We start from the raw sequence: 17,112 nt of genomic DNA on the forward strand, positions 1-17,112 counted from the left end.
TTTTAGCCGTGATTCAGCCGCAAACGGCTGTGTGACCGGCCCCTAACCAAAGTATTGAAAATAATCAAGTCAAGTCAAGTCATTTTTATTTGTATAGCCCTAAATCACGAAGAGTCTCAAAGGGCTTCACAGATTATTACACTATATTACACAGACTATTTTTCAGCCGACGAGAAGAATAATCCGATGAGTCTGTCTATTTTTAAAGGGGAGTAATGAAGTCAAACACACGGATTACAACGAGATTGGTCAAACATTCCGGGAATACTTTCAGGCTGATTTTTTTTTTTTGCTGATGGCATTATCATAATTTTTGGAGTAATTCTTTACACCGTTGGATTCACTGGACTCTTATGGATGTAACCACATAATATTTGAGGGTAATTGGGCCATAGTAGAAGTTCCCAGCACTTTTAGGTGAGCTATCCTGTTTTTATGGTTTTCGGGTATCTTGTGTCAGACTGACTGTGATTCTGTGACGAGTATATTTTGAAATGTCTTCCCTAGAGTTTACACTTTCCAATGATTTATGGCATGATGTATTTCAGTAACTGGTGACATTGTGAAGACACGTCTTTGTTTATTATTGTTCTGGAACATTAAGGGGCTAATCAATCTCTGTTTCTGGCATTTACAGTTGGTTGCCATCATGGTTGAAATGCAGGACCCCAATAGTGGTCTGAAAGGCTCTGAACAGAAACTCAACGTCACTGCCATTCCACATGCCATTGCCGGTAAGACTCAAACACTGCAATCTTAGTCTTTAATCCTTCAAAACGGGGGTCTCAAACTCAATTGAGTTGGGGGCCACTGAAGCAAGGATCTGGGTGATTTTTGGCCAAATGGGGTTTTCCACAAAAACAGCTCCAATAAAAAACATTCCACTTTTCTTAAAGGGAAAGTGTTTTATATTTGTCCACTAGATTTTACTGCTTTGTGTAGTGTAACCTAAAATAAGTCAAAGGAAGACTACAAACTTGTTTTAAGGTGAGCAAAAAAAATATTTTTTACTCAGCCTTTTTCATAGAAAGACAAAGAGAATGGAAAAATATATTTTTTAAATGATTAAAAAAAATGAAAACAGGAATAAAAAGCAAAGTAGGGGAAAAGAAAGCAAAACAAGGAAAATGGAGAAAAAGAAAGAAAAGGGAAAGGAAGAAAAGAAAATAATTGAAGAAAAAAGGAAACAAATGCAATTTTCTTTCTTTTTTATTTAGATTGTTTTTATTTTATTTATTTTTCATTTTTCTTTTCTCTTTTTCTTGAGTTTCACTTTTGCCTTATTCCTTTTTTCTTTATTTCTTTTTTTTTTTGCCTGTTTTGTCCTTTTTTTTTCTTTTCTTTTAATTTTTTTTTTCTTATTGTCTTATTCTTTTTTCAAAAGTAAGAAAGTGCGTTTTGGTCTCTTTGAGATCACCATATTTTGTCTTTTTCTGTTGCGCTTTTAGCACTCGTTTTCGGTGGAACGACAGAATACAATGACATTTAGTGGGAAAACAACACACACTGTTTCTTTAACATTCACATTCAGGCAGGGGCCTCAAACTATCATCCAGGGGGCCGCAATTGTCTCTCTGGCATTAAGTTTCAGAGGCCTGTGTGAGAATATTGCAAATTTATCATCACATCTTACATTCTGAATAATAAAAAAGTTATATAGAAAATACATTTATCCTAATTAAAAGAACTATTCTTGGGCGGCATTTGTGAATGGACACAAAAGGTTTAGTCCCATTCACTTCTCTCATAAAAAAGCAGAGGGAGATAAAATACTCACAATTCTTTAAAGATGATCACTGGTAAAGAGGTTATCAAGGCTTGAGAATGATAGCTAAAAAAATAAATCACCTATTTTACTCACTACCGCCATCTTCTGGCTTTTTTTTTCCCTTTGGGTTCTGGGTTGGCGTTTGGACTCTACTTGAAGCAGGCCTTTTCTTGCCTACACCATTTTCATTCTAAGGGCCCGGTCACACAGCCGTTTGCGTCTGTATCAAGGCTGAATCATGGCCAGAAATTTCTGCCTGTGAAGCAGACGCTTTTGGACGCTTTGAGATCGCCATACAGATGAGCTACAGCAGTGCTTTACACGCGGTCGGAAATTCACACGCGGTTGGCCGCGCGAAAAAGTCTTGCGCTGCTGAAAACTTTAGACCACGTGTTAACCGCGGGCGGCACACGTGGTACACACGAGGTAATGACGCGGGAATGACGCGGAACGACGTGCTATGGCCGCGGCCAGGGCGTGGTTACACGTGGGTAGGACGCGAAATTTCAGCGGGTAATCGTGGGTGGAGCACGGTCATAGCATGTTCTGCGCCTGTATCGCGGTGTTATTACGTGAAATTAGCGTGTGTAACGCGTGTGACGGTCAAACGCCTTTCTCCGCGTATATACAGCGCGATTTGCCGAGCACACGTCACCGTAGTGACCTCGTCTTAATCCATTTTTATTTCTTGACATTTCTTTTCATTTCATAACAAGATAATAAAATAAAAATGAAAAACTATTACAATAATAACATATTGGCTTCTTCGGTGCCATAGCTTGAAATCTTGATCTTCACGGGACTGTGTCTTGAGCGGTTATGATTTCTACAGCCCGGTGTTATGCCGAGAAATGCATCCCTGCCGAGATTTGCATCCCCTCGCTACTACAACCACTTTTACCTCGTTTTATCTCACTTTTAGGGAATGTAATGGCGAACATATAACCAAATCCACTTCGTCTTGCATTTGTTGGGAATGTAATACAACTTAAACCATTCCGTCTTTGTTTTTGTTGTGAACGTAATCGAACGGCAATGCACACCGTATATAAATCACTTTTGAGAATTGTTATGCACTTTACCGTAAAGCTTATCATGCATGCATAAGCTTTATGGTAGAGTGCATAACAGTTTCAATACGAGCGATTTGAATAGAAAAAGGCAAAATAAACATGTTACCTGCTCAAAAGTGATTTGTATACGGCGTGCATTACCGTTCGATTACATTCACAACAAATACAAAGACAGAATGGTTTAAGTTGTATTACATTCCCAACAAATGCAAGACGAAGTGGTTTTGGTTATATGTTCGCCATTAAATTCCCTAAAAGTGATATAAAAGTGAGATAAAACAAGGTAAAAGTGGTTGTAGTAGCAAGGGGATGCAAATCTCGGCAAGGATGCATTTCTCAGCATAACACCGGCTCGGCAGCTTTTATACCCGTGGTCCACACCCGGAAATGACGCGATGAGGAAGTGGAACAGTCGCCGGCGTCTGTTTTGCAGGCATACCACCGATGAACAGCGGGTTGGCCAAATTTGCGCATTTTCCATCGCTGGCAACCACGGGCAAACAAAAAACGCAAAATTTTACCCGCGATAAAGACGCAAACGGCTTTGTGACCAGGCCCTAAACGAAAAATCAGAAGAAAAAACATGTAGGAACATGACCTCACTCTCCAGCACTCCCCCCAGCCCCCATTCCTCCGACCTAAGGTATTCCGCCCGAACAGCTCTGCTAGTTAGTAAGATAAAAGCAGACAGGCTTTTAGGAAAGGAAGCCCAAGGAGTGTTTGAACTCAGTCGGGCATTGTTAACACATACTTAATAGAGAAATATATTACTTTTTTACGGACCATTTTTGCAAACCATGCACCCCACCCTTAAGTATTTAACAGGTTAAATCTAAGTGGAGGAAAGGGAAGTACCGGTAAATAAATCAATGACAAGTAGTAGCAAATAAGTTAAATAATGGAATGTCAACATTATTGCTGCAAGCAGGCATATTCATTCCAAAATGATGTAGGTTCTTTTGTTATTTTTTTTTTCATTGTTTCCCTTATTCATTAAATTGTGGAAGCTAATGCGACACATTTTTCTTCTCTGAAAAATAGTAGTATTGATTGGCAGAAAATAATAAATGGAACATCCCCTTTCATCATTGCATTCTTAAAAGCACAGGCAAAGACAAGCTGCCACAGATCCCTAAGCTCTTACTGACAGCTTAATAAGGAAGCCCTCAATGGGATGAGAATTGAACTTCTTTGCCAAACTGGGGTTTATAATCTTGTCAGAGATCATGGAGCAAAAGGTCACATGTCAATATTGTTGTCCTTTAAACATAATCAGTGAAAACGATGTGCTAAATCTTTTCAAAATTAGTTCAACAAAAATATATGATGCACATTTCCAAAAGATGGATACTTAGCCTATTAAAAAAAAATCTGGATCATATTTTTTTTGTGCAGCCACTTGACAAAATATAATTGAGTAAATTAACATTGTTTCGGGTTTAGAATAAATAATTTTTAACATGTAAAAAATACGTTAAATAAATGGCAGCCTTTTTATTTTTTTAATTTTCTTTATGGAGGTCCATAAGTTTGATGTGTGATTGCTTCTCATTGGATTGTTACCTTTTTTCCTATTTTTTTTTTGTGTGTGTGCACGCAATCATGTACTTTTTATATATTTTCGTGGATCTTTTACCATACCTGTGTACTTTGCTTTCCCAGCGAAAGCAACACCATATACATGAAGACAAAATTGAAAAAAAACGCCAAACCTTTTCTCGAAACAAAAGTAAATTCCTTAGCACATTTTATTTCACTATGTGATGTTTGATGATTTGATCAAATCTATGAAATAATAATAATAAGGATAACAATAACACTAATAATAATAATGATAATGATAATAATAATAGTAATAATAATGCCTGTGGCAATTATCAATATACAACTTTATATTGGTCTCCCTCCCGCAGTTACTTAAGAGTGTTGTGGCTCATTTCTGTCCGAAACAATGGTTTCAAAACAAGGTGCTAGCAAAGTTTTTTTGTAAAAATGTTACAAAACACTGCAAACGAGGATACAAACACATTTATCTTCAGTGCAGATTACGCTGGGCGAGATGGAGGTTAGGAGTACAGGGATGTATGTGTCGTGCCTAAAGTCAAGCATGGAGGTGGGAATGTCATGGTTTGGGGTTGCATGAGTGCAACTGGAATTGGGTAGTTGCATTTTTTGAGGGAAACACAAACTCAAGGTTGTACAGTGAAATACTGCAGGTATGAATGATCCCCTCCCTCCTGAAACTGGGTCACAGGGCAATGTCTCAGCCTGACAATGACCCTAAATACACTTCTAAGATGACCAAGGCTTTTCTAAAGGAGCTTAGGGTTAAGGTCTAAATCCAATAGAACATCTTTAGGGCCGCCTCAAGCGGAAGGTGGAGAAGCACAAGATCTTAAATATCCCTCAGCTCAGTCATGTTGTCATGGAGGAGTGGAAGAGCATTCCAGTGGAAATTTGTGAGGCTCTGGTGTGATCCATGGCTAGGAGGATTAAGGTGGTTCTGTAAAACCAAACTGACCACACAAAATATTGAACTTCAGGAACTTTTACTTTAGGGTGTACTTACTTTTGTGACCAGAGGGTTAAAATAATAATTTCTATATATAGTTTTTTGAGGGGAAACATAAATTTACACAGCTTTATAAAGTTTACACAGAATACCTTTCAGTGTGTCAAGGCGATTTTTCGTCAGTGTTGTTCAGTTAAACATTATGATGAAATCTCTGCAGAAATATGAGGGGTGTATTCACTTTTGTGACATACTGTGTATCAAAATATTTGCAAATAAAAAAACAAAAACTGATAAAATACCAAAAAAATATAACCTTTTATATACGTGACAAATTTAAAGTCAACAACACAGAATCCAAGGATAAAATGCATATTGACCACAAGAGGGGAAAAACGCATATAGAAGGGAGCTGGCCCACTATTGTTTTGAAGTGACAGTGTGTCATATTTAGTGCCTCCTAGTGGTACAGAAAAATCTTTCATCCAATCAAAAGCAACATTGATTTGAATACTGAGAAAAATTACTTCAACTATCATACCAATGTGTTTGTTTTTTTAATTGAAAAAATCATAGGTCCAGAAATTTGTGTTTTTCTTTCACCGTGGAATCCCTTCTTGGATCGGCATCATGTTTCCACGCTGTGCCGTAGCCCTCGCTCATTCCAGACAACACAGTTCGACCTTTAAATAATCAAAACTGGTGTAAGTCCAAGTACAAGACACCCTGACTGTCAAGTGTAATCAAAATTGTTTCCTATGTATACTGGACCGAACCCCTTTCGAATGAATATTGACTGGCTTCGTATGCATGACAGTCGGTTTAGTATGAAGCAATATTAAAAAGCTTGCACAAGTTTTATTTTTGATCGGAGCCATATGTACTCATGAAAAGTGCCATATATGGCTCACGAGCCATAGGTTCCCGACCCCTGCTTTAAAGTCTGTATTTCATGTTTATCCTGGAGGGCCATGTTTAATCTTGTTGCATACAAAGTTTCATGAGGGTGACAATCAAGACAATTCAATTCTATCTGCCTAAACTCTAGACGTTTTAATGAAATGATCTGCATTTATATAGCGCTTTTCAAGTCAATGACTTCCCAAAGCGCTTTACAATGTGCTCCACATTTCCTTGCAGCCATGTAAGGCGCCAACCTGCTTATTGGGGGTATTAGGGGGTTCAGTGTCTCACCCAAGGACACTTCGACATGTAACACGGATGAGCCGGGATTCGAACTGGGCTCTATGTTGTATTATTTCACAAGATATTTTTTATTTAGAGCAAAATAATAAATATCGTATAAGTGATTTAAGGTTTAAATTTAATATTCTTGTCTGTTTTTATTCATGTTTATGTTCCAAAAACATTAAGTTTAAGTGTGTTCAATAAATGTTTATCCTGGTTGACCTTAAGTGTGTTTTGAATTTTGGCCCCTTGTGCAATTGAATTTGACATCCCTGCTTTAAAGGATGCTGTGGAAGAGGGCACACACATCCTAGGCATCATTTAATTTCATGTTATTTAATTTATACAGTCCGTTCATACTAGTTTGATGATGTTTTCTCACTAGTTGCACTTTAATTGCATGGCATTTTTCAGTTTTTTGTTGTTGAAATTTTGGTCATAAAAGCATGTTCTGTAGTCGGGCACATGGGACACATGAGAGAGAGTGAGGCATGTGTGGATTGATTGACACGGGAGGGAGAGAGAAGTGCAGACAGACCTGGCGAATGTAAACAAAGCTAATGTGAACGAGGAAAAGAATAGATAGAGTTAAAACTAGTCAAGTCAAGTCACAGATATTTGTGTAGCCCTTAATCACAAAAATGTCTCAAAAGACTGCACAGGATTACAATTACACCATCGCCTGATCTTAAACCAACATCGGTCAAGGAAAAAACTCAAAACCTCAGCATGAGGAAAAAAGAAACCTTGAAAAGGGTCCTCACAAGTGGTAATCCCCCTTCCAGGGTGGAATAGATTTAGCATTGGGTAACAGTACACAATCATAGTGAACATCAATAAAAAAGAACAATAGGTAACATGTTGAAATTTGTCCGAAAAGTGCATGACAGCTACGACGCCTGAAGCCTGTAACATAGTCCAAAAAGTCCATAACAGCAACGATGCAGCTTCCCATCTCTGCCGAATGGTCGATGCAGGCGTTGTTGTTGTTGTTGTTGTTGAGTCACTCAAGGTGCCTATGGATAATCCTTAGTAGGGCTGGACTGGCTTGTGGGAGGCTCTGTAGTTCTCTGATGCAGGCGTTGACATGCTTCAGGTCCACAGCACGGATGAAGAACGCTCTCGAGCCTGCAGACTTCTTCTTGGCTCTTGGAGTCACAAGTAGACCGGCATTTTCAGAGTGGAGGCTCCGTGCAGGAACGGAGGGAGAAACCAAATCTAAGGGATAAGAGGGCCCAAGTCCATGCAAACATTTGTATGTTAGTAAGATAACCTTAATGACACATCTTAAGTGGACTGGGAGCCAGTGCAAGTTGGCCAATACAGGAGTAATATGGTCAAATCTTTTTGTCTTAGTCTCGCTGCCCCATTATGAAACAGGTGCTAACTTTTGATGCTAGACATTGGGAGACCAGAAAGCAATACATTGCAGTAATAAAGCCGAGAAGTAATAAACGCATGAATCAGAACCTCTGCATCTGATTGAGACAGCTTTGGACAAATCTTCGCAATATTACGGATGTGGAAGAAGACTATTCTAGTAATCATTTTCATATGAAACTGAAACGTCAGATTAGGATCAGATATAACACGTAGATTTTTGACCAAGTCACTGTGGTTCATTTCACATTTGTCTAGGTTCAGGGCAGTGTTTGAAAACAACTCACGACAATGAGAGCTGACCAACAATAAATATTTCAGTTTTTTCTGGGTTAAGGCGCAAAAAATGAAGTGACATCCATCTTTGAATCTCAGTAAGGCAGGCCTCCAGATTCCCTCAACTGAACTGTACAGTTGTATCCAGTACAGAGCCCTGTGGAATGCCACAGGGGACATGAGAGTGTTTAAGTCAAGTCAAGTCAAGTCATTTTTATTTGTATAGCCCTTAATCACAATTAGTCTATAAGGGCTTCACAAGTTATTACATATAAGAAGTTTAGGTTACTCGTATGCTATAGAGTAGAAGTGAGTTTTAAGCCTAGATTTAAACATTTCCACCGAGGTTGCAGATCGGATCTCAGGGGGAAGAGCATTCCACAACACCGGTGCCCGGATGGAGAACGCTCTCGAACCAGCGGAACACTTCTTGGCTCTTGGGATCACCAGGAGACCGGCGCTCTCAGAACGAAGGCTTCGGGCCGGGACATAGGGGGAGATCAGATCTGAAAGATATGAGGGGGAAAGTCCATGTATGATTTTGTATGGTAGTAGGAGAACCTTAAAATCGCATCTTAGGCTAACAGGGAGCCAATGCAGGTTAGCCAAAATTGGGGTGATGTGATCGTACTTTTTTGTCCTTGTTAAAAGCCTCGCTGGAGCATTTTGTACCAGCTGAAGACTCTTGAGTCTGGTCATCGGAAGACCGGAAAGTAGTGCATTACAGTAGTCGAGACGGGAGGTAACAAACGCATGAATTATGATTTCCGCATCCGACTGAGAAAGTATAGGACGAATTTTAGCAATGTCACGGAGATGGAAGAAAGCGGTTCTAGTAATTTTCTTCACATGTGTTTGAAAGGACAGATCAGGGTCGAAAATGACACCTAAATTTTTAAGTGAGTCACTCTGTGTGATGTGGCAATTGTCCAAGTTCACTGCGGTTTTAGAGAATAAGTCACGGGACTTAGATGGACCAATAACTAACATTTCAGTCTTTTCAGGGTTAAGACGCAGAAAATTGAGTGACATCCACTCTTTTATCTCAGTGAGGCAGGCCTCCAAAGTTCCACAGTTTAGTGTGGCAGATTCCTCCATCGGGAGATAGAGTTGAGTGTCATCTGCGTAGCAATGGAAACTGATATTATACTTGCGAATAATATCACCTAGTGGAAGCATATAAATGCTGAAGAGAAGGGGGCCAAGCACTGAACCCTGCGGAACACCACAAGTAACACTAAATGGCTCAGATGTCAATTCGCCATATTTAACGCAGTGTGTCCTATCTGAGAGGTAGGATCTGAACCATAATAGGACGCTTCCTGAGAGACCAATCCATTTTTCCAACCGTTCTAGCAAGATAATATGGTCCACTGTGTCAAATGCAGCACTAAGGTCCAGCAGCAGCAAAAGTGATGATGCGCCCGAGTCCATTGCCCGTAGGAGATCATTGGTTACCTTAATCAGAGCTGTCTCAGTAGAGTGGTTAGCCCTGAATCCTGATTGCATTGATTCAAAGAGATTGTTCTCGGACATGAAATCATTCAGCTGCTGTGCCACTACTTTTTCAAGTATTTTAGAAAGAAACGGTAGGTTTGACACAGGTCTATAATTACATAAGTTTTCTGGATCTAGGTTGGGTCGTTTCAGTGTGGGTTTAATGACGGTGGACTTAAAAGCAGCTGGAACTACACCTGAGGAGAGTGATATGTTTAAAATATTTAGAACTGAAGGTGCAAGAACGCCAAAGAGACCTTTAATAAGTGAACCTGGAAGTGGGTCGAACTGGCAAGTCGTCGGTTTGGCCGTATTCACCATCTGTTTAAGATTATCGAGTGACAGTTCACTAAAACGGGACAAAATACCTAGACAGCCACCATGTCGTGCATCTAGAGATTTGAGTGCTTTAGTATGTGTTGAATTAATACTGTCTTTAGCAATTTCTTCCTGTATGCTTTGGATCTTCTTAGTAAAGAAGACCATTATGTCGTGGGCAGAATGGGTGGAGCTATCTGGGATAGTCTGTTGCCTTGTTAGTGATGCTTCAGTGTCAAAAAGGACCTTGGGATTGTTCTTTTGTGACGCAATCACCTTCGAAAGGTAGGCTGATTTTGCAGAGGCCAGGGCCGCTTTATACTTCAACAAACTATCACACCAGATTTGATGGAAAACTTCAAGCTTGGTAGCGCGCCATTTTCTTTCAGATTTCCTGCATTCTCGTTTAAGGGATCTAGTTTCATCATTAAACCAAGGTGTGCTTCTTTTAGGTCGTGATTTATGCCGGATGGGCGCTACTGAATCCAGGGCATTGGCCAGGGTAGCGTTAAATTCATTTAGGAGTGGTTCGATGGAGCCTATGTAGGAAGGAAAGGACGCAACTGCTCCTGGAAGAATATCGGAGAGCTCAGAAACTGCGCCAGTGCTTATATTGCGTCCGGTGAATCCTTCAGTTTTTTTGGTACTACATTTAGCTAGCACCTCAAATGTAATAAATAATGATCCGAGATAACTGTAGTACACGATAGCACCGCCATGTTTGAGGTTGAAACTCCTCGAGTCAGAACCAAGTCGAGCGTGTTTCCATCTTTATGGGTTGGCAAATCAACCAGTTGATTAAGACCAAAAGCATCAATTATAGACTGAAACGCAACAGTGAGTGAACTGAGTGGGGAGTTCATATGAATGTTAAAGTCCCCCATGATTATAATTTTGTCTGCATAGGTTACTAGTTCAGACAAAAGTTCAGCAAATTCGTCTAAGAAAGTTGTGTATGGTCCTGGTGCGCGATAGATAGTTATCACATAGATTGACAATGGAGAGGACCTCATAACAAGAGCCTCGAACGACTTGTGATTATTAGAGGTACGAGGAGTAAATTTGAGCGTTTTTTCAGAAATGAGCGCGACACCGCCACCCTTTTTCAACGTGCGTGCTATATGGCTACTCTCGTAATCTGGGGGAGAAGCATAATTTAGAGCTAAATACTCATCCGGGCGTAACCACGTTTCACAAAGACCAATACAGTTAAGTTTATAATCGCGAATAATATTATCTACAAGTAAAGCTTTAGGAGCGAGCGATCTAACATTCAAAAGACCAAATTTTAGTTTAGAGGTCAGATTGCTGTAGTTAAAATATTGTCGACGGGTAGGACCGAAACCACGCGAATACAGTTCCAGAGGTACCGATGCATTCCAGATGAACAAGTAATATGTTGTGCTCCACAGTATCAAAAGCAGCACTGAGATCCAGCAGCAGTAACATTGACGAGGCAAAGGAATCTATTGCTAAGAGGAGATCATTGGTTACTTTAGCCAGGGCTGTCTCAGTTGAGTTATTTGCTCTAAGTGCTAACTGGACAGTTTTAAAGAGATTATTTTCCGACAAAGTCATTTGGCTGCTGTGAGCCGACCTTCTAAAGTAATTTTGCAAAGAAGATAGATAGGTAGATGGATACTTTATTCATCCCCGAAGGGAAATTCACAATAGAATAGCAGATTTGACAATAGCCTATAATCACCTTGTCTTTCCGGGTCAAGATTAGGTCACTAAAGCGTGGGTTTAATGACAGCAGACCTGAAAGCTACCGGAACAATACACGAAGATGGCGATATATTGATAATACTTAAAACTGAAGGTCCTAAGATCCCAAACAGATCTTTCACCAGTAAAGCAGGGAATTGATCAAGCGGGCAATAGTTCGTTTGGCCTTACTGACCATCTGTGTAAGATTCTCAAGGGACAAATCATTGAAACTGGACAAAATTTTTGAACAGCCCCCGACACGGTCCTGACACATAACCTCCGCATCTTTAAGGTAGGACGGGGTTGCAGAGTGTTCATTTAAAATATCATTCCAGATGAGTTGAACCTTTTTATTAAAAAATACCATAAAGTAATTAGCAAAATAAGTAGAACTATGCGGGTAAGTAGCTGTGTAGTAAGTTTCGCCATTGTGTCAAACAAAAATTTCAGATTGTTTTTATGTACAACAATAATCTTTGAGAAAAACGATATTTTAGCTTCAGTAAACCAAGGTGGTGCTTCTTTGGTCGAAATTTATGCCATAGAGGAACCACAGAGTCAAAAACATTGACCAGAGCAGTATTAAGGTCGTTTTTAAGTGAGTCAACAGGCCAATAATATGAAGGGAAGGCCAGAGGTGCAGTAGGTAATAGTTATTTTAAAGCTAATGCCATTGAAGGGCGGATATTGTGACTACAAACGCCTACATTTTCCTTACACACATTTCACACCTGCAACTGAAAAAAACAGTCCAAGAAACTGTCTCCAGTCTGAGCCCTCTTGTTCAATTTTTACATGCTGCCCCTGGGCCAGTTAATACGCAGTAATAACGTGTCCTACCATAACTATGCAGATGACACTCAGATTTACATCTCGCTGACAGCAGGAGAACATGGGCCCGTGAACTCACTGTCACTGCCTCCAACAGATAACTGTGTGGATGCAAAACAACTCTCTCCAACTAAACTCAGACAAGACTGAAGTCATTGTCTTTGGCCCACCAAAACCCAGAGAAAGTGCGGCGCCCTCTCTTGGCTGCGGCTGCATCGGGTCAGGTGCAATCGACATTTCGTTCTGTGTACATTGTTACACAGAATGACAATACAAGGAAATTATTATTATTATTATTATTATTATCAGTCATCTGGAATCACTTAGTTTAAAAGCTAAAAATCAGGTTAGAAATCTCGGGATAATAATGGACTCAGACCTAAACTTTAACAGCCACATTAAATCCATAACATCATCAGCCTTTTACCATCTCAAAAACATTGCCAGAATCAAAGATTTACTGTCTAAACCAGACTTAGAGAAACTTATCCATGCATTTATGTCTAGCAGGTTAGACTACTGTAACGGCCTTCTGACTGGACTTTCTAAACGAGCTGTAAGACAGCTGCAGAACATCCAGAACGCTACTGCTAGGGTCCTGACTAGAACCAGGAATCACGACCATATTAGTCCTGTGCTCAAGTCTCTGCACTGGCTTCCTGTCGCTCAGAGAAAAGACTTTAAAACAGCTCTGCTGGTGTATAAGTCTCTTCATGGTCTAGCACACAAGTACATATGTGACATGGTGGTCCCATATGAACCATCTCGGACCCTGAGAACCTCAGGGACAGGCCTTCTGCTGGTGCTCAGAGCCAGGACTAAACAGGGTGAAGCTGCATTTCAGTTCCATGCAGCTAAACTCTGGAATAGTCTTCCTGATGACGCAGACAGGCGTCTACTCTGACAATGTTCAAGTCCAGGCTGAAAACAGCTCTGTTCAACTGTGCATACAACTGAAAGGGTTCTATCTGCACTCTTCACTTTTACCTTATTTTAAATTTATTGATTTTATTATGTTTTATCTGTGGTTTTAATGCATTTTAAAAAACACATTTTAAATTTTCAATGTCTTTTATTGTGTGTTTTTAACTTGTCTGCCATTTCTGTAAAGCACTTTGAATTGCCTTGTGTATGAATTGTGCTATACAAATAAACTTGCCTTGCCTTGCCTTGCCTTATCACAGTAAACATTAAACAGAACCTCACACTTAACAAGATAGTTACAGGAGATGGCATTTGGATATGGTAACACTGAAACATTTGAGGCTACTACACCCCGGGTCAGAACAAGGTCTACAGTATCTGCAACCTCAGTGGAAATGTTTAAATCTAAGCTTAAAACACACTTCTACTCTATAGCATATGAACAACCTATACCTTTTGTCAACAATATCTCTGTATTATTTGTAATTGCTACATCCTTTGCCTGGTAATCCTGAAAGGGGGATACCACATGTGCTTCTCAAGGTTTCTTCATTTTGCTCATGTTGAGGTTTTGAGGTTTTCCTTGCCCTCATGTTGTTTCCAGATCAGGAGATGGTCTAATAACAGTCTGAAATAATAGTCTGTGAAATAACCTGTGCAGCCCTTTGAGACTCTTTGTGATTAAGGGCTATATAAATAAAAATGACTTGACTTGACTATTCCCATCATTATGAGTGGGCACATCAACTATTTGCTTAAAACCAAATGTATCAATCAGTGACTTAAAAGCAACCACAAGTGAATTAAATGGGGAGTTTATGTGAACATTGAAATCACCAATAATTACAACATTGTCCGCATATGTTGTAAATCTCTTAACAGTTCCGAAAATGAAATGATCTGATCTGCATTTATATAGCGCTTTTCAAGTCAATGACTTCCCAAAGCGCTTTACATTGTGCTTCACATTTCCCAATAGCGGCCGTGATCTGTGCAGCCATGTAAGGCGCTAACCTGCTTATTGGGGGTATTGGGGGTTCAGTGTCTTACCCAAGGACACTTCGGCATGTAACACGGACAAGCCGGGATTCGAACTGGGATCCCTTAATCCTAAAACGATTGCTCTACCTCCTGAGCTACTGCCGCCGAGAATTCATCCAAAAAAATGTGAATATTTTCCAGGTGGGCGATATAACACAACAACTACATAAATTAGTGTTGACATCGAGGACCTCATAACAAGTGCTTCAAGCGTTTTAAAAAACAGTAGAGGTTCCGGGGGTAAATTTCAGCATACTTTCCGATATAAGAGCAACACCACCCCCATTCTTGAATGGTCGTGCCAAGTGCAAAGTTAGGGGGGAGAAGCCTCATTTAGCACTACAAACTCGTTTGGTTTTAACCAGTCCTTACAAAGGCCAATTAGGTTAAGATTGTGATCACTAATTAGGTCATTTACAAGTAAAGCTTTGGAAGCTAGCAATCTAATATTCAGAAGACCCAGCTTTAGCACTGTGGACCGAGCTAAACCCTTGACCGAGTTTTGAACCTTAGTGGGAACCTCCACAAGATTATGCTGCTAGTCCCGGGTCTTGTGCCTTGCATGGCGGTAGGTGGGGCCCGAATTCCATACCAAAGGAATATTGTTGACAGGTGGAGTAACAGGATGAATAGCAGTAGAAAATAATGTTATTTCTTCTCCCTCCTCACCTAACAATAAAGAATCAGAGTTTAGAAGCACAGAAGAAGATGCTATAGAAGAGAACAGATCAGGGTGTGTGATGCAGGAAATGGAACGCTCTAAACTACAAAAACTATGTGAATTGCATGAATCTAGCATAGCGCTAGTTAGCTCTAGCAATACAGACTCCACACCCGTGGTTACAGGCTCACTAATCACCTTTGACCTGGCCTGCACTAGTGTACCCTGTCATGGAAGGCTTAAACAGTACTCTATATTTTTAGAAAGAGTAGAGCATCTTCCCAGTTAGGGTGATGGCCGTCTCTCCTCAGCAGGTCAGTTCGGTCCCAGAAAGTGGGCCAGTTATCCACATACATAAATTCCTGCTGACTACAGAAACTGGCCAGCCACCGGTTGAGCGAGATTAGTCCGCTAAACCTCTCATCATTGCCGTTCGCAGGCAAGGGGCCAGAGACAATTACTTGATGCCGACTCATCTTTCTGTCTAGATTTCAGGTCCTAGCAATATTTTTCTAATCTCAGATTGCCTCATCTTAGTATCATTGGAGCCAACGTGAATGACTATATTAGTGTAGCTAGCCCTGTCCTGATGTCTATGTTTGCATGTCAGCTCCCTCAAATTAGCCTCAATGTCGGGTGCTCTGGCCCCAGAAATACACATAACTGTGGCTGGGGTGCTAAGCTTTATGTTACGGGTGATGGAGTCACCTATAACTAGGGTTAGGGAACCTGTAGACTGGGGTGGAGTGGGACTAGCTTGGGGGCTGAACTTGTTATGTGTCTGGATTGGCTCACCGCGGTTAGCCAGCCATTCAGGGGTAATGCTAACCGGACTAGCAGGTTCGCTACAACCCACGCTAGCAGTGGTGTCCGCGGCACCTAACATTTCCCTTTTAAACTGCTTTGCCTCACGGACACGTCCCTCTAGAAAGGCTACCTGCCTATGGAAGTGGGAGCAACCATTACAACAACCCATACTTACTTGTGAGCAGTCGGAAGCCGAGCAGCGTCTTAGCAGCCGGGGAGGGGTTCGGCAGCAGCGCGATGACTTTAAATAAACTAGCGATGACACGGAGTGTATGTTATAGGATCCTTTGTCATCAAGGTTTTGAAGAAATCTCTGTAAATCTTTAACTCCCCATTTTACTGTGAATGCCTTATTTGCTTTGGTTTATCATTCAGAAATTGCATGTCTCCAATCAGGTAAAGACATCATTGCATGGATTGCTAACAAGATGAAGATGACCGTAGAAGGTAAATGTATACAAAATAAATAATAATCCAAACAGTAAAAAAAGACTAGTCGTAAAAAGTTGACCATTTAAAAAGTTTCCATGTTTATACTGTATCTTGCCTTAACAAACGTCTCCCTGTGTTTGTCTTGTAGAGGCCCAGGCTTTTGGGACTATGTTAGTGGCTTACGGTTACATCTATCTCCTGCAGAACCACAAGAAGCTGGTCATGTACAATGACAATACCATTTACCGATTCCAGGTAGATGAACATAAATACAGTTGCATAGGTTACTTGAATTTAAATTCCTTGACAGGCAGATGCGTCTCAGGGGGGGCTTTTTCCCATTTTTCTCCTTATTTTTAAAAGTGTTATAATTCCTTTTTCTTTTTTCTTTTGTTTCCTGTAGTTAGATTTTTACTTTTTTTCCCACTTTTTTTCTATAGTTCTCCATTTTCCTTTTTTGTTTTAGTTTTTACAAGTTTCCTTTTTCCTAGCTTTTTACTTCTTTTTTTGTCTTTTTCCTTATTTTTGTCTCTATTTTCCCCTTTTATTTTGTTCTTATTTTGTTTAGTTTCTCCTAGCATTTTACCTCTTTTTTGTCCCTTTATCACAATGTTCTCTTTTCTCTTTCTTTTTTTTCTCTTCTTTTTTGCGTGTGTGTTCTGTTATGTTGAATTGTCCCCTTTTAATAAGTCAA

General features: G+C 40.1%; 1 protein-coding gene across 2 annotated transcripts in view; it reads left to right on the top strand.

Annotated features, from left to right (window-relative positions):
- The window catches only part of rgs9a (regulator of G protein signaling 9a), a 71,602-nt gene that overhangs the window by 7,894 nt on the left and 46,596 nt on the right, over positions 1-17,112 (top strand). For both annotated transcript variants that reach the window (XM_088329541.1, XM_088329573.1), the window contains exons 4-6: positions 638-734; positions 16,383-16,433; positions 16,567-16,673. In XM_088329541.1, coding sequence (XP_088185667.1) covers positions 638-734; positions 16,383-16,433; positions 16,567-16,673 — 255 coding nt within the window. The remainder of the gene's footprint in view (positions 1-637; positions 735-16,382; positions 16,434-16,566; positions 16,674-17,112) is intronic.

The sequence above is a fragment of the Urocampus carinirostris genome, chromosome 1, assembly GCF_059441175.1.
Source record: "Urocampus carinirostris isolate Australia breed hairy pipefish chromosome 1, RoL_Ucar_1.0, whole genome shotgun sequence".
NCBI lineage: Eukaryota > Metazoa > Chordata > Actinopteri > Syngnathiformes > Syngnathidae > Urocampus > Urocampus carinirostris.